At 42.4% G+C, this 27,490-nt stretch overlaps 1 protein-coding gene across 4 annotated transcripts; it reads left to right on the top strand.

Annotated features, from left to right (window-relative positions):
• Window positions 1-54: 54 nt before the first annotated feature.
• FAM210A (family with sequence similarity 210 member A) lies at window positions 55-25,680 on the top strand. Of its 4 annotated transcripts, none has more exons than XM_065397896.1 (5): window positions 55-251; window positions 8,271-8,418; window positions 16,051-16,542; window positions 21,023-21,134; window positions 24,484-25,680. In XM_065397896.1, the coding sequence occupies exons 3-5, from the start codon at window positions 16,082-16,084 to the stop codon at window positions 24,814-24,816; spliced, it is 906 nt and encodes a 301-aa protein (XP_065253968.1). In that variant the 5' UTR covers window positions 55-251; window positions 8,271-8,418; window positions 16,051-16,081; the 3' UTR covers window positions 24,817-25,680. The 4 variants fall into 4 exon arrangements, with proteins under 4 accessions (XP_065253968.1, XP_065253969.1, XP_065253970.1 ...); XM_065397897.1 differs by having other exon boundaries at window positions 8,271-8,464; XM_065397898.1 differs by lacking the exon at window positions 8,271-8,418.
• Window positions 25,681-27,490: the final 1,810 nt, after the last annotated feature.

Here is a 27,490-nt window from a genome sequence, read left to right as displayed (position 1 = left end):
ATCTGAAGGGAGGAAATTGGCCGTGAAGACAGCGGCCTGACGATTTCCAGGACTACAGTCCCCAGAAGGCCTTGCAGTGGAGCATGCGCAGTGTGAACAATCAGGCCTGAAGGTGGTGGGGCTCCGGGGAGCAGTTTAGTACAAACACGTTGCCTGGAGGCAGGGCGAGGCCGCTGCAGTCGGGTCCCAGCGCTGCCCCCCGCGTGTGACCTTGTGGCTCCGGCCCTATGGAGCAGCGGCCTGAGCGCAAGGTACGATCCCCGCGTTCTGCCGGCAGGGGCGGGCGGGGGCGCGTCGGGCTCGGGGGTCCCTGGTCGGCGGGGAGCGAGGGGCCTCCGTCCTCCTTCTCCTCCGCGGCCGAGGCGGTCGGTGTCGAAACGTGCTGCTGCCGCCCCAGCGCTGGAGAGGGCGCTCCCTGGCGATCGCCCTGACCGCTCCCTGCTTTGGAAACCACACTTCGGTCAGGCCCCACGAGCGAAGGCGGCCGCGAAGGAGCTTGTGTCTGAATTTGCTGTTGTGTAAAAGTGCTTTTGCCATCTCAGCTGTGCTCGCTCCAGCATGTTTCTGTTCCCTCCGAGAAACAAGTCTGGGTGGGCCTTGACTCTCTACACTCCGTGAGCTGCTTTCTCTGAGAACGTGTTGCAGCAATGTATTCTGCTTTCTATGTGAATAATTTCTACGTTCATAGGATGTGGCTACAGCTAATGCAAGTAGAGAGGGTCCTTTTTAGGCAGGGATGGGAGCCTCAGATTTGAGAAATCTTCTTCCTCGTATTCCTCCTCCCATGTTCTGATCCCGTTCTCTGCCTTTTTTGCAAGGAGGCAGCAGGAACCTGCCTACTGAGTGTTCGGGGTTTTCTTTGCTCCCACTTTGCCTCAGCTAACCTCCCCAGTCACCCATATATCTGATCTTCTAAAAGTATGCAGGAAAAGAGAGGTCCTTCCTCCTAGCACTTTGGACTCCAGGAATGGAAAGTAAAAGTCAAAAGGAATGATGCCCTTCTTTTATTGTGGTTATGCTAAGAATTGTAGGAATACAACGTGACACTTTTTTCTCTGCAAACTCTTTAAGGAGAATGCTGAGGTTGTCCTCCAATAAATTCAGTGTGATAAAAGGAAGGAGTAAAAGTCTTTGCTGCTTTAATTATGTCCGCATAGTTAAAACGGCAAAAACACCATAGCATAGGCTCAGTTATATTAACATATAAGCACTTTTATAGCACTACAACTGCATCTACACTAGAACTTACACCAGCATAACCATGTTGGTAACAAAAAAAAAATGACACTTCTTACCAACATAGTTATGCCAGTCAAACTTAAGTATAGACTAAGCTGAATTTTGAAGATGTCGACCTCTTCAAGAACAAACCCAGAGAGCAAAGAAAGCAAGCCAGGATGCTGATTCCTACCCAAATGCAGTTGTTTGTTTTTGAGGCTACCTTGTGTTCCTGAATGTAAGCTTAGATTTGAGAAAGATAACCTTCTTAAAGCGAACAAAATGTAAAATACAGCCAGGTCTATCCATATTTTCAGTAAGCCTGAAAGAATTGCTAAGAGTTGTGAACTGCCCCGTTCACCTCAATAGGACTTTAATTCAGATGCCATCTGATAGATATTAACATTAACTACTTCACTGTTCCTCTCTTACATGTTTTGATCAGCAATCAAATCATGAATATGAGCACAGTTTGCTGTGATATTTTATTTTGACTCCACAAGAAGGTGGTGATTAGGTGTGTGCCACCACCACTCCCTCCGCCTCAATTGGACGCATGGAGCCTATAAAGCAAGGGGTGAGGGTGGAGCTCAGGGAACAGGTGTGGGGGAGGAGACGTACCCATACCCCATCAAGAGAAAGTCAGAGCATCTCTTTTCTGGCTATGTCTACGCTACGGACCTCACAGCAGCACAGCTGTACCGCTACATCTACACTGCTGTAAGGTCTCACATGTAGCCACTCTATGCCAGCAGCAGAGAGCTTTTCTGCCAGCATAATTAAACCACCCCCAATGAGCGGCGGTAGCTATGCCGGCAGGAGAGCATTTCCCACTAACAAAGAGCTGTCCACGCTGGTGCTTTTGTCGGTGAAACTTATCTTGGTCAGGGGTGTTTTTTTCTCCACAAACAAAAGTGCTAGTGTAGACAAAGCCTCTGAAGTGTTAACTTGGGTGATTGTGTCTGATCACCTGGTTGGTCTACTGTGGGTGATGGCTGTCACATTTGCAAAGCCATACTTGAGCTGCTGCATTCACGCTAGTGTAAAGTGTTAAAAATTCTGGGGTCTCATGGTTCTTAGTGCTTCAGACCAGTTCCCTTGAACCACATTTTTAGGGATCTGCTTGAGGTACGTTGTAGTCTACAGGAGATTTGGAATCTGAGGCTGATCCTTGTCCTAAAGTGGCTGAATCCGTTCGTTAAATATCAGTAGATCTAGCTAGAATCTTGATAATTCACTATAGTGGTGGCTTCCTGATGTTTTCAGTGGGTCAGCTACATTTCCAATAGACTTTTATCTCAGACTTTCACTAAGAAAATGCTGATAAAAGCAGATACTCTGACAGGAGAGTCCTCTCTAATCATCTTTCTCTCACTCTGCCTGTTTTGTCTATTTAGATTGTTAGCAATTGCTAACAGTTGCTGTGGTTGGGGCTTCTAGGTGCTACTTCAATGCAAATAGTAACTTGTGACCTCTTTAGTCTCTGAATTTCAAGGAGATACTCTTTTTTACTCTTCTATGAACAGTTCTGATCCTTTCTTTAAAAGTACCCAATCACTTCCCACCCTCAATGTTTCTCTCAGTTCTCACAAATTATGCCTCATCACACCTTCTGCCCATTTCATGATCCCTCACAAGAACACAGTTCAGTGCATGCTGCACTGACAATTCCAGAGGTGAAGTTTCTTCTGCTGTGGAGCAAAACGGTATTGTAAAATGCTTTAGGTAGGTCCTGTGTTATTTTTGGAGACTTGAAAGGGGAAATGCCACTTGGCCCAGCTATTCTTGTCATCCTATGGATCTGCCATCTGATGTTGCCCAAAAACTGATCTTGTTCATGAGTTATAGTTAAAGAAACAATTAAAAACAGAGTTGTACAAGTGTACTGTTGATTGTCATCAGTTATCAGAAATAATGCTTATCAGTAGTCTGTCTTTCCAGACTCTAAGGAAAAACGGAAGAATTAATGAGATGGTTGAGGACACATTGTAAAAGATCATAGTATCTAGATTATCTTTATTTAGATTTTTTTTTAATTATTATTATAGCTCTGTTCCTGCCACTACAGTGACTTCAGATGTCTTTTTCAACAGAGGGTGGCAAGGGAAAAAAGTTTAAAGATGCTGTTTGGCTCCAGCACATGCCAGTTGATCATCTGTCTGCCTTCCTTAAGAATGTCTAGATCTAAAAGTCGATTTCTTGGTTACTCCATTAGATATCTTTTCTCTTTCTTTCTCTTTCTTTCTTCTCTTTATGAAGCAGAAGGAATTATGCATTGAAGTACTGCCCTTAGCAATTAGAGACTTTTTTTGATCTCGTCTCCTGGAATCCAGTATGCTTTTGGAGGATACAGTGGTCATAATAGCTGCAGTCCCATCCCCATCACTTTGCTCTATTCTCCTTTTTAAAGATAGTTATAAGTGGCTGACTTAGGATTTGAAAAATTCTCTTGCCAGCTGAGCATTTGTCCTTTTCAGAGGTCTAAGCAATGGATTTAGAAATTAATTTTAAAGTGAATCATAACCATTATGGTTGTAAAGATAACCCAGCAAAAGTAAACATGTGGTGTTGTCATCCTGAGCCTGCAGACAGCTCCAGTATCTCTGCTGCCGCTCATAGCATTCCCAGCCTTGGTGATATAGTTCTGCTCAGTTTCAGTGATATTGTTGCGGCTCTGACTAGCAACGCTGACACTAACTAGAAACATGTCAATCATGTTAAAGCTATGAACGACAAAGGTAGGCGCTGAGGTAGTCATGGGGGATGGGAGGAAGACTAGTTTTCATAATGAGGAATATATTCCTCGGCAATTTGTGACCAAATGAAGGTGGTAAGGGTATGTCGACACAGCAAAAGCTGTGCACAGAGTAGCCTATCTGAGCTAACTTGAATCCAGCTAGCACAAGTAACAATACGAGTGAAGAGAGTGCAGCGTGGGCATTAGAGCAGGCTAACAAGCCAAGTACATACCCAGGTTCTGCGCCAGGCTTGTACTACCTGCGCTGAAGCCCCGACTGCCATGATAGCCTCTGAACGATTGTGGAATATCCACATTTTAGCTGAAGAAGTTGTTCTTTGGTGATTTGGATGCAGAGGAAGTACATTGAAACCAAAGTCCTCCCTTGAAAGAGGTAGAGCAGGATCTATATGTTCAGTTGAAGGTGATATCAGTGTAGTTATTCGTGCCAGATGTTGCTAAAGGGCCCTTCTGTTTTACTATATTCCAGATAGACCTGAGGATTTCTGGTCTTTGAACATGTAAATATTGCAAACAGCTATAAAACATTAAAGTGCTAAGTCTGTTACGATTATAGCTTGATGGGAAAAGTTAAAGGCTTGGCTAATGTTATACTCCCTTAGCAAAGTATAGAGTTCCATATTTTGAAGTAACTATGAAAAATCATTTTAAAAATGAATATGACAGCTTAAAAAAAATAAAGCTACCTTTTAGCCAAAGCTTGCTTGCTTGCTTAAGTTTTAGCTCAAAGAGGACTTACTGCTCAGTTAACAACCCCCAAAAACAAAAATGCATAAAGCAAATTTTGGACTATATTGAACCTCCAATAATTGGCCATAAATCCAATCAGACATCATTTAAAAGGCTATTTGTTAGTTTATGGATCTAGTCTCCTATTCATCTATTTCATAGGTAGTGTTTATTTAACTCATGGGAAGAGCACAAACAGCCCGGGGGACCTGTTGAAAGAAAAAGCAGTAACCAATTTTTCTGAAAGTTGTATTTTTTTAATACAATATAATGTGGTAAGGGGACACGAATACAATGCTAATAGTTGCAATACATTCTGAAGTTCAAGTGGTAATTCTGTAATAATTCAGTAGAGGGCAGAATAAAACTTCTAAAGGAAAGAGCCCAGCATAGCTGCTCAGTATTACAGAGCAGGGATACTGAGCGGTTACTATGGAGTTGGAATTAGCACCATCCAATAAAAAAGTAATTGAAGCAGTGACTGCAGTAGGGTGCAGAAATGTAACAGCCTAGAAAGAGCTATAAAGAGTTTTGTATGTTGTATTTGTTTTAAGAAGCTGTAGAGATTTAATTTAGTGTGGTGTTAAAAGGTAGAACTAAGTACAATGTAAAACTTCAGATCTCTGACTCCTGTCAAAGTAAAGGCGGGGGTGGGAGTATTTCTGTCACTTCTAGTTAGATGCAGATTAGCTAAACTGCACCTCATCTTAAAGAGTAATTGAAATGCTTTTTAAGTACAAACCTACTGTTTAACATCCCACGTCTTTAACTGAACACACAGATATAAAATAAAGCTCTTCTACTTATATACTTTCTAATACTTTTTTCCAAAGTTCTATCACTAACACTTGAAGATCTTTAAGAAAAGCTGTTCCCTATTCTACTTAAGGTCTGTCTACACTATAAATACTGCTTTGTCAACAGACTCAGTTACAGCAGTGAATATTAAAATCTAGCTATAGACTTAATTTGTCCAAGGCTTTATTATAGTTCTGTGATCTAGCTAGATCCCATCTATCTGCAGATTTAAACTATGTTGTGACCAAGCAAGGCAAGGTTAGATACAATAATGTAAAAATGTTGGTGACCAGCCTCTGCTAGTGCTAGTACCACTGGAGCCGCACCAATGTAGCGCAGTGGTGGGAGATTTAGAAGTGCCAGTGAAGACACAGCCACATGTGGAAATACCACAGAGAATAAGGCCTTGTCTATGCTACAGAGTTTTGTTGACAAAAGTTTATGCTGACGTACAGCCACTACTTTAATTAAACCACTGTTGCATGTCCACACTAGCATGTCTTGGCAGAGTGCATCCACACTAGCAGCTCTTGCATCGACACAGAGCAGTGCACTGTGGGTAGCTATCCCACTGTACAACTGGCAACAGGGTGCTTTGGGAAGGGTTTGCAGTGCCTCATGGGGCAGGTACAGCGTCAGGTGATGTAGGTTTCTCAATCCCATTGTTCCATGGGCATCCTACTAGATTTCTAGCTACTTTTCAACTGAAGCGGGAGTGGGGTGGGGAGGAAGTGTGTGTGTGTGTGTGTGTGTGCGGGGAGAGACAGTGTGTGTTGGGGGATTGGGGTGGGGGAGTGAATATGTGAGAGAGACAGTATCTGCGTTGGGGCAGAGTGAGTGTGTCGTGTGTTGGCATGCTGTCTCTTTAACTTCAGACAGCAACCGGAAGCAACCAGTCCTAAGGTGGGGGAGGGGAACATCCCCCACACATCAGCCCCCACCTCCCTCCCTGGTTCTGCACAGTGCAGCAGCCCACTCCTTCCTCCCTCCCTGCAGCAGCAGTCTGCCTGCCGCTGTTCTGGTGCTGGAGAGAGCAGGATTCCACATTAATTATTTGCTCATTGCTGTTGGAACAGAGCAGCATGTCCAGCTGTCAGAACTTCCCAGAGCTTTGAAAGGAGAAGGGCACATGCTTGTGTAGCTGTATGCAGGGCAGCCGAGTTCAAAACAGTGAGCAGAGGTGGGATACTGGGGGAGGCGGTTATGGCAACATAACAAATCATCAAAGTAGATGCTGCCCTTCGTCACTTTAACTTTGCCGCAAAAAGCATTATGCCTCTCGTTGAGGTGGTTTTATTTTGTTGGCAAAATAGGAGAATTTTACCCCCAAAAAGTAGCATTCCAGTGTGTATACCTTCACTGTTTTGCCAGCAAAAGCTGCCTCTTGCCGACAAAACTGTGTGGTGTAGACAAGGCTTACGATTGTGGCACAGTATCCTTCACTGCTGCTGGAATGTGCAACGGTTTCCTACTGAATGTGGTTCACATTACAGATGTTCCCTAACTTTATTGGTTAACATACCACCATCTTAAAAAACTGGTGTTCTATCAATTCACTTCTTGGCAAGCTCATGTACTACAGTTTGGGGACCCTGTACAAGAATGTATGACTGTATCGGGTATGTCCAGCTGCCTTGGACAAACACAGTTGCTGGATTTTCCTAGTTAAATCACTTAGCAGAATAGTCAACACTGTCACATTTAAGATTATAGATTAATACCCAGTTAAAGACTTACTGATACTTCATGGAAAAAAGAGGAAAATATTGGGGGGGGGACGACTAATTACTCTTCCCACTTCTGTAGAGTGATATTTACAAGAAAAACTGGATGTCTCTTTTGTTGGCGGGAGTGGTGGTGGTATAATTCTGCTAGCAATAAGTAGCAGAAAGGGATGAATTTAAGTTCTTTAAGATCTTGTTTTCATGTTAGCATTAAGCTATTTTGTCGAAAATATTGTATTAGTAGAAGTCTTCCTAAACAATATTGAACACTTCTGTGGGGCACCACTAGACTTTGCAAATTAATGTGGGGAAGTCACATCTTAGACTTCTGTTTGCATGCAGACTTAGGATCATAGGAAAGTAGGACTGGAAAGTTAGTGTTTGGAGATTTTTAAGAACAGGTTAGACAATGATGGGAATTTCACAGCCTCCTTTGGAAGCCTATTCCAATGCTTAACTATCCATATAGTTAGAAAGTTTTCCCTAACATCTAACCTAAATCTCCCTTGGAGCAGATCAAGCTGATTACTTCTTGTCTTGTCTTCAGTGGACGTGGAGGACAATTGATCACTGCCCTATTTATAACAATCCTTAACATATTTGAAGACTTATCAGGTCTTTTCTCAAGACTAAACATACCCAGTTTTTTAACTTTTCTTCGTGGATCATGTTTTCTAACACTTTTATTATTTTTGTTGCTCTCCAGTTTGTCCACATCTTTCCTAAAGTGTGGTGCCTACAACTGAACACAAAACTCCAGCTGAGGCCTCACCATTGCTGAGTAGAGTGGGACAATTAGCTCCTGTCTTACATATGACACCCCTGTTAATGCATACCAGATGTATTTTTCCCAACTATACATACTGTTGGCTCATAATTGGTTTGTGATCCACAATAACCCCCAGATCCTTTGAAGCAGTAATACTGCCTACTAGTTATTCCCCTTTTTGTGTCTGTGCATTTGGTTTTGCTTCCTAAGTGTAGTACTGTGCTTTTGACATTATTTAATTGTTGATTTCAGACTAATTCTCCACTTTGTCTAGGTCATTTTGAATTCTAATCTGGTCTTCCAAAGTGCCTGCAACTCTATCATCTGCAAATTTTATAAGCATATAATACACTCCGTTATCCAAGTCATTGATGAAAATATTGAATAGTACCGGATCCTGCAGGACCCCATCAATAACTACTGTGAGTGCAGATTTTCAACTGGTTGTACACCCATCTTACAGTAAAGGTAACCTGTAAAGCAGTGGTTCTCAAACTTTTTTTTCCCCGCGAACCACTTGAAAATTGCTGAGGGTCTCGGCAGACCACTTAATGATCTTTCCAAATGTTGTTTGTACCATTAGCTAACTATTGAAAAGCACTTTGGAAAAAAACACTATATTTAAAAAAAAAAAAAAAAAAAAAGCTTAATAATAAACTTTTTTTGTTCTACAAATAAAAACACACAACTCATATTTTCATATCAGTAGTTTTACCTTTCAAATGTGATGGATGTGCCCTCTCTCCCCCACCGTGGCAGCCCCTGAGCTGGGGCTGGGAAGGAGGGGTGTGTCTCCCCACCACAGAGCTGAGGCCGGGAAGGAGGGCTGTCTTTCTCCAGCAGCCACAACCCTGGATCTGGGGAAAGTTGCCTCTTTCTCTGGCCGCTGCAGCCCTGCACATCCCAAATTCACCCCACCCCACTGCCCCCTCCCACCTACCCGCTATTCCCCCCCCCAAGGCTACCACCTCACCTTACATGTGCGTCTTCTCCAGTGTCCAGGCACCTAATTAGTGGCGCAATGCCTGCGCGTCTCCACTAATTAGGTGGGTGGCCCTTCATTGTCTTGTGTGCAGCCGCCCAGGCACACACCTTAGAGGGAACTATCCGCAGACCACCTGAATGGAGCTTGCAGACCATTGGTGGTCCATTGACCACAGTTTGAGAACCTCTGCTATAAAGGACTTTTTAAAACTGGGTTTGCCCTGATTTGATTCTTTGACATACAAAAGACGTAATATTACACTTGCACATACCCCCCCAAAAAATCCCTTAGAAATATCGTAAATGTCAAGTGTAGGCTTCCCTGGTTTCACAGCAGGACACGAAGGGTAAAGGCTCATGAGTTTGAATTGGGAACTCTGTCATGCTGTAATTGAAGTGTTACTTAAATTTTAACAAACACAAATGAAAAATAGTTTTTAATCAGGCCTTTCTACACAGGAAAGATTTTTTTGGTGTAACGTAAAGTGTGAATTTAAACCAGCGTAGTTACACTGATATACTTCCCTGCCCCACAGGTAAACACTCTTAGGCCTCATCTACATGAGAATATTTTTTGTATATCTTTAGGTTTTATTGGCATAAACTGCCTTGCATCCATGCATGAATTATCTTCTTTTTGTTTCATCTTGTGTTTTATCCTGCTATAATTAATCCACTTTGGATGTGACATAATTCTATTTTGGAATTAGTTATATACTGCTATAAGGTTCATGTGGATGCATCCCCATTTTGAATTACCAGTATTTCTACAGGTAGTTCTCTAACAGCTATCCCACACTGCTTTGTTTCACATCTGGATTGGCCTGTCTGGTTATCTGAGCATTCTCCGCTGCTCTGGAGTCATCTCGAGAGGCTCTCTCTCTCCATCCCTGGTTTAAATGATGGCATACACACAAGCACATCTGCTTGTAACTCTAGTTCAGATGCCAAGTCCATTACAGCCACTATGTCCAGTGCTTTCACATGGTCTCATCAGGAGATCCTGGACTTCCTTACTCTCTAGAGCAGTGGTTTTCAACCAGTGGTTCGCGGACCCCTGGGGCTCCACAGACTGTCATAAGATTTCCAAAGAGGTCCGCACCTCCATTTGAAATTTTTTAGGGGTCTGCAAATGAAAGGTTGAAAACCACTGCTCTAGAGAGAGGAACAAGTTCAGTCTCATCTTTCTGGTAGTCACTGGAATGCAAATTTAGTAACGTAAATGCAGGAAAAGCAGTACTCCCAGAACACGTGCCAGCACTGTGCCAAAGGCATGGTCTTGTGACAGAACTACAAAAATGTCAAAGACAAAAAACAAGACCTCTCATATTGCTCCCAGTATGTGTGCAGGACTGGATTTTTTGCTCAAGAGGCTGTCACAGAAACCCAATATATGTTGGACAGTTTGGCCATGGCCCACGATGAGGCAGACATGCCTTCAGAAACCACATAGGAAACTCTGGATCCCATGCAGGAGGAATTTTCCCTGGACTACACAATCTCTTTGGCATGCCTTACTGCCATCCAGAGATCCATCTGGAGACACCACCAGAGACCCAGCCAGAGAGACAGAATGACAATGCTGAAGAGGCGTCCTCATCCAGTAAGTATAAAGTGCTGTATTACAATTAGCTGTCCCGTTCTGCCTGTATGTGGGATCTGAAAACCTGTCTTCTGGATACTGGGTTTGCACTGTCATGGCTGGCAGATAGTGCTACAGCAGAGGGCAGACATGGTTGTCCTCTGCTTACTTGGCCTTTCTGTAGCCTCCGCACTCAAGGTGGCATCCAATTTGGAAAATTAAATTACTAAGAGCATCTTTTTCCCCCAAAATTCTTACTCTCATAATCCCTAAACCAAAATGTGCCTCCGTACTTTCTCCTTGCAACTTGATGCTCCCTCTGCCTTCCAGGTGGTGCAATGGAAAAAATGTTAGAAGACAGTCATCCAAAGTGGTTGGTTGTGGCAAAATAAAAAACAAGAAGTGTACCAGTAAGAAATGCATACAAGACCATAATTTAGTCACTACCCTGAGCTCTTTTAGATTTCAAACATCTAAAATTTTAACAAGGTAAATTGGCCACTTGTGGTTATAGGACTTATGCAGCAGGACAAGAACAAGTGAGAAAGGACAACTGGGGACATGCCAAGGAGCTGTCAAGAGAGTGTATGGACCAGTTGGACAGGGAAATAGACTTGCAGGAAAGGATGTCGAACATGATGCAGAAGCAGATAAGTTAGCTGGAGAACATTGTTATGCTGTGCTCACATAGACAACACCTTAACCTAATTAATCCTATTGAGAATACAGCAAACTTGAGATTCCCTTTTCACACCCCCAACTGCAAAGGATAGACAGTTCCCACATCATTCTACTCCCGAAGACAAGGTGAACAATTACAATCCCACCTTCTTATTTTTGTGACCCCATCTGCACAAACAAGTTCATTCTGTCCTTTTGGTTATTTCTGCACCATTTTATTTATTCATCTTCGAGTGCTTGCTCATATGGATTCCAATTAGGTGTGTATGTGCTGCATGCACAGTTTTCTGGAAGGTTTTTCCCTAGCAGCACCTGTCGGGTCGGCTCTGGAGCCCCCTGGAGTCGCGCCTTCATGGTGGCGCATATAGGGTCCTGCCGACCCACTGCCTCTCCAGTTCCTTCTTACCATCAGTGGTGGTCGTTGGAACGTTTCGTCTCTCGTCTTCAATGCGCTGAACACGGCACGGGATCAATCTCGGCACTGCTCAGTCTTCTGTTCTGAAGAAGCAGCACAGGAAGACTGATAGAGGGCACTCCCATTCCCGCGCACAGGAATGTGAACCCAAGGGAGGGAGACCGCACCTCCCCTCCAGCTCAGCGACTGGCACCGTCCACTCTGGGCCCCCGGGAGGGACCGTTGAGTCCAGTGCCACCGGAGGAGACCCAGGTGGAGGATTTGGACCTCCCTTCCACACCCGAGACTTATGAGGTAGCGCGGGGCCTGATAACATTGACAGGCTTGCACTCCCCCGACCACGGTGTCACAGCACCAGTCCTGAGTCCCCAAACAACTCAGAGGCCACCGGTGAAGTTCAGGGGCAAGCCGGCTATGACTCAGCAACGATCTATGTCACCCCGGCAACAATCCCTGGCACCGACAAGCATGACTCCGCCATGGTGCCTACGCATGGACTCATTGGAGTCCGCATCGGACACAGACTCGTGTGTGCCGGAGAAGCCGACATAATAGCCGCTGGCACTCCCAGTCAGCAGGGATGACCCAAACCTTTCCTCCGGTACCGTGGCCACCACAGTGGCTCAGATGCCGACCTAGTGGCCCTTTTGGACCCCATGGGCTTACCACCACTTCCAGGGGTCTGCCTCTGTACGCTCCTTTTCCATCGTATCCGAGAGAAGGACTGCGTCCAGGGCCAGGGATTTCTCCCGGGCATCAGCCAGCGCCATGATTGGTACCGCGCCCAGCACCGACAACAGACCCAGCGCCGTACCCGGCACCATGGCTTCACTTAGTACCACGGACGGTACCACCGCTGTGGCTGGGGCGGAGCCGCACCATTTTGAGGAGCTGGATGGGCAGGAGAACCCCCCCATATTCCGGGCTCCGCCTCATCATTTCCAGATGAGACAATGGGCCCCCCACTTCCCGGCAGCAGAGCCCACCTTAAACTTCTAAGGCAGATTGCTCAGAACCACGCGGTACAGATGGAGGAGTTCACCGAGGTGTCAGACCCAATGGTAGACATTTTAATCCCCAGCAGGACCCACCAGGGTGACTCTTCCCCTGATAAAGACCATTCAAGAGAAAATCAATTCCTAATAAAATCAATTCACAAGTCTTTGCTACATTGTATACACTTCATTTATTAAATTACATTACTTTCGTTTTCCTTCCCTATACCATGCTGTCTAAGTACAAGCACAGTGATTCCCTGGCTCATAGGGGCATTAGAGGCATCCTCTCTAGCTGGTCATAACATCTCAGAAGTCTCTTCACTTCCCACCCATTGATGAGGCTCTCTCCCTTGCTCTCAGATGTGAAAAACACAGCAAGCATCTATGATACAAGACCGATATCTCTCAGAAGCCTCTTGCCTTGTCATGAGATATGTTAACCTTTCTTTCAGTCTTCCAAATGCTCTGTAGTCATTCTGCAGCTACTCAGGTTATAGTTAAACAGTTCTTTCTCCTATCCATGTGTTTAGCAAAAAGCTTCATAAGCCAGAGAAGCAGAAAGTAAACCGATTCTCCCAGACAACTGGCTGGAACCCTGACACCATACATGTTTATAGTAGTTTTGGGAGCAAAAGTTCCATTTTTCATTGCCTAAACCAGAGGTGAGTTTCTACATATCCTGGCATCAGGGACGCATGGGTACATCAATGGCCTCTATATGGGATCCCCAAACATTCAAAAGCCATCAGTAACCTCCTGTGCATTGCCAAGCTTAATGACCCAGGACAGCAACACCCTCGCAGTCAACACATAGAGGTGTACCTCTATGACCAACACCCCTGAAAGTTGATCTGCCAACCAGACTGGTTAGTTACTGACTGGTAGCAGCTGGGCATTGCAAGCTTCCAGAGGCAATGGTCACATGCTTCTGCACACTGAGTGGGCCTCATTGGTATTTTACCAATGTAACTCCAGGACGAGCTTTGCACAGTTTTCCAAGAGAGCAGCATTCCGTATCATAAAGTTCTGCAGCCAAACATCCTAGGTCTGCAGCAGCGTTCTGTCCTATCAGTTAGTGATCATTGGCTGAGCCCAGAAGTGGCACTCTACTCTGTGACACCAGCCTAAGAAAATATCATGTAGAAATAACTGCCCAATTTGTCGTCCTCCTCCTCCAATAGCTGTTTCTGTACAGTATTGTGGTGGTGGTCTATCTGTTCTGCCACCGACCTGAGTGGTGGCCAGTACATCGGGAGCATCCTGTTTTGTATGCGGGATGGTCAAGATCACTGTGCTCAGCAGTGCTTCCTCCATGCTGCCTGAGAGCAGTTTACAAAATTTGTTTGAAACCAACAGTTTTGAAAATGGTATTGGTTTTGGAATATTATGGAAGGAATCATAGAAGTTTGACCCCAGGGCCCAGAATTTCAGAAGGTATCCCATAATCCGCCAGGAGAAACAACTTATAATGATTTGATATTAGCAGCAGAACGTTCTTGGGATACCTGCCCAGAATGCTATGCACTTAAGAAAAAGCACAGTGTTTTGTGGATGCTATGATTCACACAGGGAAGTCACAGCTTCTTTAGACAAAGCAGTGTGGACTTACTCTTTTGGTTTAGTTATACCTGTGTATACTGCAAAGGTTGAGAAAATGTGTAGACAGTATTCCAATACTAGTGCCTTTTTTTTTTTTAGTTTAGCTTATGTCGCTTGGGATAAACTTTAAACCCTACTGAAAAAAGCCACTCTTTTACCAGAATACATGTGTCCACCGGGTAAACCGTTCCTGTGTAGACAACCCTCAGACTGACCCAAAATCCTTTCCCCTCTTAAATTGCAGTCTTGTAATGTCGTCTGTTTCCCTACTTCTCTATTCATCAGAGTCTTCAGTGTACACAAGAATTGTATTTCTAGGGTCAAGAACCTTCTAAGTCTTTCATTATATTATACACCCATAAAGTAGCAAAAAGCACACGCCTAATTTTTTGTGTGCTCCCAAGACTTCCATTTACATCATGAAGTCTTTCTTAGCAATCTAAAAAAAGTTAACTTTGCACCTCAATTACCAAATAGAGAATACAGCCAAAGCTGCTGTTTTTATATATATATATATATATATATATATATATATATATATATATATATATATATATATATATATATATATATATATATATATATATATATATATATATATATATATATATATATATATATATATATATATATAAGTAGCCAAATCTAAAGGGAGACCAGCAATGTACAATTCAATGCCACTGGTTTTCTAATGTTGATTTAGACTGTTCATGGGATTTAAAATTCTAAATGCTATCAAAGGCAGATTTGAAAAGTATGAAGGTTTGAAAGGTAAGTGGAGCAGCAACTGACTTAACCAGCGTTAACATAAGTAAAATTAAGGTAGAGGTCTCCATTCAGCTGGGCTATAACATGCTATCGTTATGTAAATGAACGGAAATAGTTAAAATTTCACTTATTGCTCTAAAACTTGCAATTTTTGTGAATAACATGACTCTGCAATCTATGTGTACTATTTTGAAATTATTTGCATGTGTGTGTGTATATGGGAGCTGTCAGTTGGTCCTATTGAACTTTCAGAAATACTCACCAGACATTTAAAACAAAAAGTTCATTTGGGTTATATATAGTTCAAAAATGTTCATTGCATTATACTTTTTGAGAGAGAAATTCTGAATTACAGTGTAACTACTAATTCTTCCTCATGTTAATCTTCATTCACACACCACTTCTCAGCACAGATTCAATAGCAGCATTCCATTGTTAGGTCTGGAATTACTAAAATGTCATTGGTTTAACAAAAAACAATAAATAATTTTTACTATTTTAGTACAAAGTAATGTAAATCATTAAAACTAAACTCCATTATCAGTACATTCTTTGATCCAGTATCACTATAGTTTTGTTTTCCTCATTCTAACAAAGAGCGCCATGCAGTCATTAGAGCAAATTAGTGAGGTTGTAATATATTTTTGTCAGCTAAAAGTATCAGAGTTACATATAAAGAGTACATATAGTAAAAGAGTTACATATAAAGCAGAAGAATGAGCATTTTCAGTGTGAGGAAAATAAATTGTGAAGATAATTTAACAGCACACTTTTCAGAATATTAAATACATGAGCATTAAGATGATTTGGGTGCCACTAGGAAATAGCTGCAAAACTTTTCAGTTTCCTGTGTAGCTTTAGTTGCTAACTGGTTTAGTATGATACGTTTTTATTCTTCTAATCCGTGAAAGTGTCCTCAGATTTTAAAGTCACGTTGAAGAAGTTGTAAATTAATCTTTTGAAATACAATTATTATGGCCATTCTTAATTTAGAAAAATCAACTTTTTTCTTGTTTGCTTTCCCTAGGAACTATAGCCAGCTCTCATCAGTCATCAAAATGCAAAGGAATTTAATACAGACTGTGTTTCAGCTGGCACATCGGACATGTTTGGTACCACATCGCACTGGTTTCCTTCAACACTTAAAAGGGAAACCAGTCTTGCCTCAGACTGGATGCAAAGTGGTTTTGGCATTGGGCCCTGAAAAACAGTGTCTCCATGCATCTGCTGCACTCTGTCTCTCAAAGGAAGGAAAGTCATTGGGTGTATTTTCATCCCAACCAGAAGGCACTCACCACAAAGAACAAAAGGAAGAAAACCCTTTGAAACCAGCTAGTGTTATACCCCAGGGGACGCCTGTAGAATCAAGTTCTTTAGAGCCTGATCCATTACAAGACAAATCAATTAGTCTCTTTCAGAGGTTCAAGAGAACTTTTAAACAGTATGGAAAAGTTATGATTCCACTGCATCTGTTGACTTCCAGTGTATGGTTTGGATCCTTCTACTACGCAGCCATGAAGTAAGTTACTGATTTGTAACAAGGTCATTATTGCTATTAATCTGAGACAAATATATACAAGAACATCTGCAATGTAGATCTTATTACGTGTCAGAAATTACCCAACTTACTCCATCAGCAAAAGGAGTTTCCATGTCTTACTAAAGCCCAAGATTGTTAATGAAAGGGAATAGACCTCATATCAATGTGTTGTTTATGTACTATTTAACTTCTTACAGTCTGTCTATACCAAATACTTTATCTTCCTTTGGAAGGAATGTAATTGTCACCAAAATAAAACAATACATACATCATAGGCGCCGGCTTCCTGCGGGCCCAGGGGGTGCTCATCCACCCCAGGTCCTCCTCCCCCTGCCCCACCCCTTCTCCCAAGTCCCCTCCCCCGCCCTGCCTCTTCCTGCTCAGTTCCGCCCCCTCCTCTGAGAGTTCCCCATCCCCGCTCCTCCTCCTTCCTCCCAGCACCTCCTGCCCGCCGCGAAACAGCTGATTGTGTCGGGCGGGAGGCGCTGGGAGGGAGGGGGAGGAGTTGATCAGCGGGACACCCAGCGGGTGTGAGGCGTTGGGGGGGAGAAGGGGGAGCACCAGCCCTGGAGCACCCACTGAATTGGCACCTATGGTACGCATGACCTTACAATGGCATCTGTTTCCAGATGCCTCTGCTGTGTGGCAAAGATGGTGGCTTGTTCTCCCCTTTCTGAAACAATAGTAAAGGGGGGTGAAATCCGCTGTAGGCCTGACCCCTCGCCCTTCTGGTTTTCCTCCCCTATGTGGTAGAAGAAACTAAGGAGAGCTCTCTAATATAGGCCAAACCTTCTTTTGAATTTAAATTTATGTTTGTGTGGGGTGAAATTTGAACGATACAGAGTTTGTAGGTAAAAAATATATATACCATATTTGCTTTTCAGGCTGTCTCAACCGTAGTGTGTGCCAGGTAGGTTCTCACTTCAAGTTGAAGGGGGTAGGAGGTGGAAGAGGCAGGAGAAAAGGTGGTAGCAAGGTGTTTTCTTGTCTTTGGTATCTGCTCCCTTCCAACGTCGTTTGGCAGCCGCTTGCTTTGTCCACTGCTTGCAGGAAGAGCAGCCCCTTGGAGCTAGCTGGTGGGGGCTTGGAACTAGGGTGGACCAGCAGTCCCCCATCAGCTCCCCTAAGTTCCCTGTGCGACAGCCGCCCAGCAGGCTATCAATTACCGGCAGTTCAGCTATCCCTTCCCCCACTGCCATGTGCTGCTCCTGCCCTCTGCCTTGGAGCTGCTTCCGGGAGCCTCCTGCTTGCTGTGCGGGGGTGGTGGGGGGGAGCGCTAATGTCAGGGTGTCTCCTCCCCCCCCGCTCCTGCACCCCACTTACCCCATCTCCATGGGGGGTGGTGACGACTGGACAAGGCTCAGGACGAGGGAGCTTCCTTGGGAGCAGCTGCTGTCTCAACTTGCTGATCTACTTAACAAGGCAGTTTACTTTGAGTGGGGTCAGCGTACTTAAAGGGGCAATGCGCATCTCTCTCTCTCTCTCTCTCACTCACACAGGGTTTGTGTCTCTGTCTGCCATGCTGTCTCCCCTCCCTCCATTTGTGCTGCCTTGTAGAGTGTGAGGCTAAATTAACAATGGGTTAATCCTTGAGGACTCAAACAAAAGCTAATTCATCATTTAGCACCAAGGCATTCCCTGGGAAATATCCCACCCTCTGACTTCACCAACTCAACCAAGCTTCACAGTCATCATGGCTGTGTACAGTATTAAATTGTTTGTTTAAAATGTATAATGTGTGTGTGTGTGTGCGTGTGTATATATATAGAGAGAGAGATCTTTTTTTGTGTGGTGGTGAAAATTTCCCTGGAACCTAACCCCCCCCCCCCCCCCCCATATTTACATTAATTCTTATGGGGAAATTGGGTTCGCTTAACATTGTTTCGCTTAGTCGCATTTTTCAGGAACATAACTACAACGTTAAGCGAGGAGTTACTGTAGTTCCCTCCCACCCCCCATCTTTGCGTTCAGAAGGTTTTTGTGAGAGGGACACAAAGCCTCTGAAGAATTCCTTGTTCTTTTACTATCTTTATCTTTAATCCTAGAAGGTCCTGGGAACCAAAACTTCCAGTTTCAGTAGGTGTTTGGTGGTCTAGGTTAGGCCCATTAGTAGAAACTCTCTGAAGAAAACGTGTCATTTGCTCCTATTCCTCCCAAGAAACTAGTTTTATCACTGAGATTAGTTGTCATCTCTCTCCCCATGCTTCTCCAAAACAGTGTGGTGGATGAAAATGTATTGTATTGTGATGCTTTGTTTCTGAGGTTTTATTTAAACTAATCCTTGTCTTTTTTGGACCCTCAAAAAAGCACTGGGAGTGTCAGGTGTGCATGGAGTACGCAGCACTTACTAATATACTCAAGTCCTTATTTGCAATGCCCATGCCATTTCAGGTCTGGACATCATTTGGACAGGCTGCCAGACATACACACTTGTTTGAATATGAACTCTGGATACCATCAATCATCCTGCTTTCTCTTTTTTTTCTTGTTAGTATTTGTACATCTTGTAATAAAACTAATGTATCAACGCTCCACCACGTCTACTCTCATCTAGCCACACTAGATCTCATGTGAAATTGCTGAAGACTTAAAACTGTGTGTTTCTGTTTTGGAAACTCACCTTGATTGGAATAAGCAATATTCATGTCCGCTACAAGATCAGTTTAGATTAGAGGGAGGTTTTATTAGTCTGTGACTTTTGTTGAATTGGAGTAAATGTTTATCTCTGGACTGTGCATGTTGCGTATTTAATAATAGAAGACATGAAACAATGATAGTTTATGGCTGGAAGGATGGGCCTTTGACATCAGAATGCATTATGACACAAGTGTTTGTTTTAGTTACTCTAACCAGCTGGCATAATTGCCCTTTCTAGGCGCTATAGATCCAAATGTCATTCTAAATTTAGCCCATCTCAGAGTAATAAAGGTCCCAAGCTATTAAAACATTTTGCTTTGGATGGATCTAAGTTGATGCTCACATCCAGACATTTTAGACTGAGTAAAGTTTAGCTAGTTTGTCTGAGTCTTTAGTTAGCAGTTAAAACACACGTTTGACAAATGGACACAAATGAAAACATTTAATTAGGAACTAGTGAGAAGCAGAGCCTCAATATATCATACTAGAAAAGCAGCACCGTCTTGAGGTGAAAAGTAAGTTGGATCATGAATAATAGTTACATAAGGCTAAATTATTCAAGTCTGAAATTATTTATCAACAGATTTTAAAGAGGCAGTGTTAACATATTTAGGCCCATCTTAGTTTTCTAATCTGAGTCTTCTAATACTTAGTAGTTAACATTTTAATGTTTAACGCTATAAAAAGGCACTTTCTTTTCTAGAGCAACAGTTCGGTAACACACTATTTCCAATACTGTATTTATTCCTGCTGATACTGATAATGCACAGAATAAGGACTAAAACACTAAAATAGTTTAGAGAAGTTGAAAATTACGTTGACTATGATAGCATACTACTTATAGGGCACCCTGTACAGGTAATCTTAGGGCTTTCAGTGACACTGGCAAAACTAAATGTTAGAACAATATTTCTAAATATCGGAGAATCCATTTCTTGTATAACTAATTGCATATACTCCCATTGGCCGGGAACGGTGAACTGCGGCCACTGGGAAGCCATGCCTGCGGATGGTCAACATCAGCAAAATGTCTTGTGGCCCGCAATCAGATTATCCTGATGGGCTGCATGCGGACCACAGGTTGCCCACCACTGGTTTAATGCATCTTGAGGGGAAATGTGAGGGACTGGAACCTGGATACCTCATTATGAGGGTAGGCTGCAAATTAATGTTAAAACAAACAAGTATATTGTGTTCTCTGTCTCCATCTCTTAGGGCTTGTCTTCGCTATGGGGGTAAGTCGACCTAAATTACGCTACTCCAGCTATGTGAATAACATAGTTGGAGTCAACGTAGCTTAGGTCGACTTACCCCAGTGTCTTCACTGCACTGCATCGATGGGAGACGCTTTCCGGTCGACTTCCCTTACTCTTATCGGACAGCTGGAGTACCCGGGTCGACCAGAGAGCGCTCTGCCATCAATTTAGCGGGTCTTCACTAGACCCGCTAAATTTATCCCTGCTGCAGTGAAGACCGGCCCTTAGAGTGAAGCTGGTTCTCAGTTCTCATATGAACTGAGCCTTCACGGTTTAGATCAATATGACTTTGTCTTTGCACCAGTGTATCTACTTACCTCCAAATATACTAAATAGGGACAGACGCAGTTTGATTAAGTAGTAGCTCAAACCATCAGGTATAATTTATTACTTTCATTTCTTAAAATAATGTAAAAATCTTGTTTGTTTACATGTAATACAAACATACCGGAAAATGTGTTTTAAAAACAAGCATGTTGCTTAGAGTAAGAAATGCTGTGCTGAATGTTTTAATGATCCTTTCAAACATAATCCTGTTTTTATGTATAACTCTTTTTCTTTGATAGAGGAGTGAATGTCGTTCCTTTCCTAGAGTTCATTGGGGTTCCAGAAAGCATTGTAAGCATTCTGAAAAACTCTCAGAGTGGATATGCGCTAACTGCATATGCAATGTATAAGGTAGGTACCATTATAGTTAATTAGTTCTGACATTGCCCAGTGATCTAAGAGAATTGTTTAGATCAGAAAGAATTAGCCCTGTTCTCCCTCTTAATAGTTTAGACATTTTTAAATGAATGTTTTAAACCTAAATATTCACATTACTCAAGTTAAAAGGGTCAGAGTGCTTTTAAGCACCTTTGCATCACTAAAATATTCCTAAACTGTTGTGTTTGTTGTTGAATGGCTGTTTGGCATGCCATAGAAGTGGTGACAATCCTGTGTAATACCTCTGTTTTCCCCATACGTAACTCACAGAGCTAGAGAGTGACAGTTTAAATGCTTTGAGTTCTTCAGGTGACAGTGCAATTTTTTTTTTCTACTGAATTTTTTAGTTTAGTACTTATGCTTTCATCACTGACTTAGTTGGGATTTCATTGTCCAATTGTCCTAATACAGTACTTAAAGATCAGATTTTTGGTTATTTTTTTTCTGGGTTTAGATCTGCATAATCTGTACGGTGCTTTGAACCTGTAACGCATTGTACAAGAGCTAAGTATTAACATCTTTATATACAATACATTGTCCTTTTGTTGTGCACATATCTGATTGTTTTAATGCATTTTACTAGTTATGTAGCTAACTTTTGTCCTAAGTAAAGGGATGATGAAGTAAAGGCACAGACACTTGCCAGTTTAAACAGTTTAGTATATTGATGCCTATAGGTAGTCAATGAATGTATGCATTTAAAATATAAAGATTTTGCTCCGATTGAAATGGAGGGAAGTAGGATCAAGCCTGATGTAAATTTAAGGGCCACATTTTCAGAAATACTCATCTCCTATCTAGGTTCCTAAATGCAGATGACATTCCCAAAACAATAAGAGCTGCTGGCTCTATTTTCTTCTGAAAATCTGGCCCTGTACTTACTCCAAGTGACTTATTGTTTAACATCAGGTGGTGTCTTGAGGCCAACCACATCCAGGCCCCATTTTGCTAGTCACTTGTGCAGACATATTTTAAAAATAATTCCTGCCCCCAAAGAATTAATAATCTAAAATTGTGTGCTAATAATCTCTTTCTCAGGGTCTTTGCTTTTTGGAAGAGAATATTAATTTGACCAACTTTAATCCCTTTTCTTTACATTTCCTGCCGCCTCTGTAGATGCTCACGTTGTGGGGTAACTGCCAAGTTCTCCCAGTATTCTTCAGTTTGGATATTGGGATAACATTTCCCTGTAAAGTAAATACCCTTTTTAACAAGAGGGTTTCATTTAACCATTAGCAGAGGTTAGGTGTCCTAGAATCCCAGAAAATAGTATAGAATGTATAAGTATTAAATGAATTTTCTAAACAATTTTTATAAACCGTTGCCACTGTTTTGATAATTCTATTCAGTAAGCAGGAGTCCCTTTTAATTCTACATAATCAGGGGCCTGGTTTGATGCAGCCTAGGACTGAATCTGCTTTGTTGCTAGAAAACAGTAGAAAATACATTTTAAGTTCAATACTAACTTATCTTTGCTATTGTAAACTCTATGAAAAATGAATTGGCATTTAATCTTACATCACCTTTTACATTTTTGGTTTTTGGTGTTTTCTTGTAATGAAACAGAGTCTTTCAGTCTTACTTTGCATGCTGGGTTATCAAATCATCCTGGTGGCTGCTTACCATTTGCTTCCTTTTATTTTTGTTTTGTTTAAATAGTATTTAAAATATTTTTAAGAACTTGCTCTTTTGTTACTGGGTGCAGTGACTGTCCATAACAAGACAAATTATGACTTCTTAGGTTTTCTCTTTGGGCTTATCTGTCTTATTCCACGCCAGTGTCTAGCCTGTAGTAAAGGTGACTGGCCTTCAAGTCTTATAGCATTGTTTAGTATTTTCCAACAAGTAGCAATTAAGCAAAGTGAGATTATTTTAAAGTGAGACAGATGCAGAGAGTATTTATAAGTAGCTAAAGAGCTGCCAAACCTTCAGCCCTCACTGAATTAGGAATTAGTATTTGTCCTCCCTATTTCATTTCATGATGATATGTCATTATATGGAGATCAGAGCTGGAAACAAAGATTTGGGTAGGAGAAGAAAAGGAGCAATAAAGGATGAGAGATTAGACAGCACTATCCAGAGGGTTCATTTAGACCTTGTTTTCACTCGAGCTTTGTCTACACTAGTACTTTTGTCAGTAAAACTTTTCTGTCAGAGGTGTGAAAAAACACACCTCTGACCCACAGAAGTTTCACCAACAAAGCACCGGTGTGGACAGCGCTATGTCGGCTGGAGATGCTCTCCCATCAACATAGCTACTGCTGCTTGTTAGGGGTGGTTTAATTATGCCAGTAGGAGAGTGGCTACATGGGAGACCTTACAGCGGTGTATCTGCAGTGGTACAGCTGTGCCGCTGTAAGGTCTGTAGTGTAGACGTAGCCTAGGAAAACGGGTATTAATGTGGTAAAATCCTGCTGTGGACAAGGCCATTTGTACTTTTCACACTTGTTAGCTGATCGAGAGGTTAGTGAGAACTATTTGTCCACAGCAGGATTTTACCGCGTGTTCGCTAACACATGGTAAAATGACCACCTTTTTTCCCCTAATGTGGATACTCCCTTAGCCACTGCACAAATCCAGTCTGCATTTCTTTAATGTATATAGTTTTTAAACTTCTCATTCTTTCAGTTGTCACTCCCCCCCCCCCCCCAATAAAAAAAAATCACACTTTTCTCGATCTGCATGATCAAAATAATGTATTACACTGGTATATACTATTTAAGAAATGAACCTACAAACCTTCTGGTTTTATGCACAAGGACAAGATCACCTTGTTACCTGCATGGGAGACCTCTAAGTCCTAACTGAGGAAGTAGTATTGGTTCTTTAGTATATGTAATTCAGGCAAAATGCTTATGCCATGGTGCATATTGGTATGTAGTAAAGAGGCACTGTGCTTTTGGAGGAGATGGAAAATGGAATTCCTGATCGCTTGCGGTCAGCAAAGATCCTGTGGCACTTTGCATTTTAAAAAAAAAAGTTAGTTTAGGGGTAAACTTGTTGTGATGTTAAACAGCTGCTGCATTTCATCCCAGAAGTGATACATCTCAGGGGTGCATGAAGTTATACCTAGTTGGCATCTCTCTTCAAACCTGTAATACTTGGGATACTTCAAATGAAAGTGTGTGTATGTGAGAGAGAGAGAGCTTTTCTGAAGAATGCACTTCAGAATAGATTAATTTATTTCCTTATAACTTGGAGCTCCTTTTTTTAAAAGTTGGAGTTGGCCAATATAAGCTTTTTACAAAAATTGAGAGATTTTTCTAAAGAATATCCTAGCCCATTTACACATAATTTTGATACTTTTTTGGTTTCCTTTAAGATAGCAACTCCTGCCAGATACACTGTAACTTTAGGAGGAACATCCATTACTGTCAAGTATCTTCGTAAGCATGGCTACATGTCCACACCCCCTCCGGTAACGGAATACCTGCAGGATAGAATGGAAGAAACAAAAGAGCGTCTCTCAGGGAAAATGGAGGAAACCAGGGACATGATTAGTGAGAAGATGGAGGAAACAAAGGATAGACTAACCGAGAAGATGGAGGAAACAAAGGATAGACTAACAGAGAAGATGGAGGAAACAAAGGATAGACTAACAGAAAAAATACAAGAAACCAAAGATAAAGTTTCATTTAAAAAAAGAAAAGAATAAGAAAATGCTCAGCTTAGGTTGTACAAAAAATTATGCAATTTAACCATTTGAAGCATCTGGATACGGACTTTCTGCTGAGCTTTCATTTGGCTGGTTGGAGAATATCAGTGTTCTAAGGATTAAAGATTTCTGTAAATTCTTTAATGCTAAGGTTCTTTTTAAATGAAAAAAATCTGTCTTATGAAAGAGAAAATGAATTTAGGATTAAAAATTCATAGGTGCAATGGCAACAGTGTGGTCAGTTTTTTTTGTAAGTCAAGATGCTTCTCTAAGATCCACAATATTATTCTGGCCGTCAGCTGGGAACCACCATTGTGTCAGACTGGTTCCTCCATTCCCTGGGAATCCAGATTTCTTTTTCAGAGAAAGGACATCATCTCTTTTTCAGTCATTATAATATAGCACTGATCTCTCTCTAACCACTGCCATCTCAACTCTGAGGCAAACCCTTAGCGCTGGTGCTGCAAGTGACTGAACTAATGGGCCAGATCCTTAGCTAGTGTAAAATGCCATAGCTACACTGACTTCAGTTGTGTTTCAACAGCTTACACAAGTTGGGGATCTGGATCTTTGTTTTAAAAAATGGTGTCTTGAAACTTTCAAAAGCCTTTCAACTGAAAATTATAGTAAGATGAGTTAATTACAGTAGCCATGTATTCATTTATACTTTTGTTTTTATATAAAGTTGAATTACAATTGAGAATGTTATAGCATTGAATAAAATGTATTGACTGTAACTGCATATGGACTAACGCATAACTGGTTCATTTTCATCCAGAATTATGCTGTAATTTACTGAAGGTGTTGCGCTTTGTACTAGCTTGCAATAATAAAATACAAATTAAAGGGAGATAAGTCTGCACCTACTGATGGCATATAGTGATAATTTTTAAAAATATAGTGGTGGGCCCAAATGTTACATGAGAATTTTCACTGATGTCGATAGGACTGATAACACACAATAAGCAGGAATCCTATCAGACACCTAAAACAAGTTTCCCCCACACACTCTTCTGGTTTTAGATTAACCTAAAAATGTTAATTGGAGTAAGGGTTTATGCACTGTTCCTGAACACCATACAAGGTCTGTTACTGAAACTGTATACCATCTGACTACCACGGCACCATCGTTTCATGACTCATTTGGCCAAAATCTATATAGAAGCAGGAGAGGAGAGTGAATTTTTTCTGTTTGGTGTGGGCTTCCCCATTATTTCTATTACAAGTATCATTTTGCAGCAAGAAGAGGGCCTCCACTACTTGTTTCATAAAGGTTTATTTTAGGGGGAGAAGAAAAGAGAGTAATGTTGGGGGATTGACTGGGGATCAAGAAGCGAAGAGCAGCTCTAGTTTAATCCAATGTCCGCTCTCTTTTGCCTTGTTTTATGGTTTTGGTCAAATAAGAGTTCTGGCTGATTGAAATCATGACGGCACTGTTTACAAACACATTCAGCCACCATTCAATGTCTGCTTAGAGTATCATTAAACCTTCTTTTGCCAGGGCAAGGCAAAATGGGGTAGGCAGGTTCCCCTAGAATAACAGTGGGGACAGTAACTCTATTTATGACAACGTTATTTGGTAGGAACAGTGTCCCAGCCTGTCCATGAAGGTAGACTCCCAACTGGCAGAAACCCCAGGCATCATGAACTTTTTCAGTACAGGCCACATTGGCATCCATAAATGAACCTCTGTGTTCCACAAGGGCCTGCATAACAATGGAGTAGGACCCTTTGTAGTTATGTCCTCTTTGAAGAGGGCAAACTGTGGGCACGAGAGTCCCATCAGTGGCCCCAGCACAGCTTGGAACTCTATTCTCAAAACCAGCAGTTGCATCAGGGATACTGTTTTTGTCCACCACCTGTGGGTAAATCGGGTACCTGATTGGGACAGAAACCTCTGCCACCACTTTATCCACAGTTGATTTTTCAAACACCAGACTGGTTAGCAGTGACCTTGTAGCAGTCTGGGGTAACACATTTCCTGAGGGTTATAGCAATCCGCTTCTGGAGTGGCATGTTGGCTCTCATGCATTTGCTGATGCTGGAAGCTAAGGGTAAGCGGCTCACAAAGCTCCAGGAATGTAGCTTTCGTCACCAAAAGTTATGAAGCCATTTTTCGTCATCCTGTGTCTGCATGACTGTGTGAGCCCACCAGTCTGTGCTTATGGCCCTGCTCTAGAAGGAGCAGTTGACATAAGGGCCACCAGCAGCTATCCCCTGAGCAGCATCAGCCAGTTGGAGTCTGCCATCCCTGTCTCATGATCCCCTTCATCCAACAGGTGCCTTCCGTAGGTCAGAAAACACTGCTGAAATGTCCACCAGTGCTTCATGGAGGCACTGCCTGTTCTCTGAAACAGGCATGAAAGCCCAAGCCAAACAAGTTCTTCAAATGGTTTTTGCTCCATGTTGCTGGCTTTAGGGTCTGGAAATGTGCAGACCCAAAAGATGACTTGGCAGCGTGTGTTGGTGGGCTGTGACAACTTCCAGCAAAGTGCCACGGGCTAGACCAGGGGTGGCCAACCTGTGGCTTGGGCGCCACATGCCTCTTCAGAAGTTAATATGCAGCTCCTTGTATAGGCACAGACTCTGGGACTGGAGCTACAGGCACCAACTTTCCAATGTGCCAGGGGGTGCTCACTGCTCTGCCACAGGCCCTGCCCCTTCCCGCCCCCTC

Source organism: Emys orbicularis, chromosome 2, assembly GCF_028017835.1.
Source record: "Emys orbicularis isolate rEmyOrb1 chromosome 2, rEmyOrb1.hap1, whole genome shotgun sequence".
NCBI classification, from domain to species: domain Eukaryota; kingdom Metazoa; phylum Chordata; order Testudines; family Emydidae; genus Emys; species Emys orbicularis.
The sequence above is the reverse complement of the archived record's forward strand: the minus strand, read 5'-3'. Positions and strand labels throughout refer to the sequence as shown.

Coding starts and splice junctions, on each gene's coding strand:
- FAM210A (XM_065397898.1), top strand. CDS start 16,082: ATGCAAAGGAATTTAATACAGACTGTGTTTCAGCTGGCACATCGGACA. Junction 16,543..21,022: donor TTCTACTACGCAGCCATGAA/GTAAGTTACTGA, acceptor TTTCTTTGATAG/AGGAGTGAATGTCGTTCCTT. Junction 21,135..24,483: donor CTGCATATGCAATGTATAAG/GTAGGTACCATT, acceptor GTTTCCTTTAAG/ATAGCAACTCCTGCCAGATA.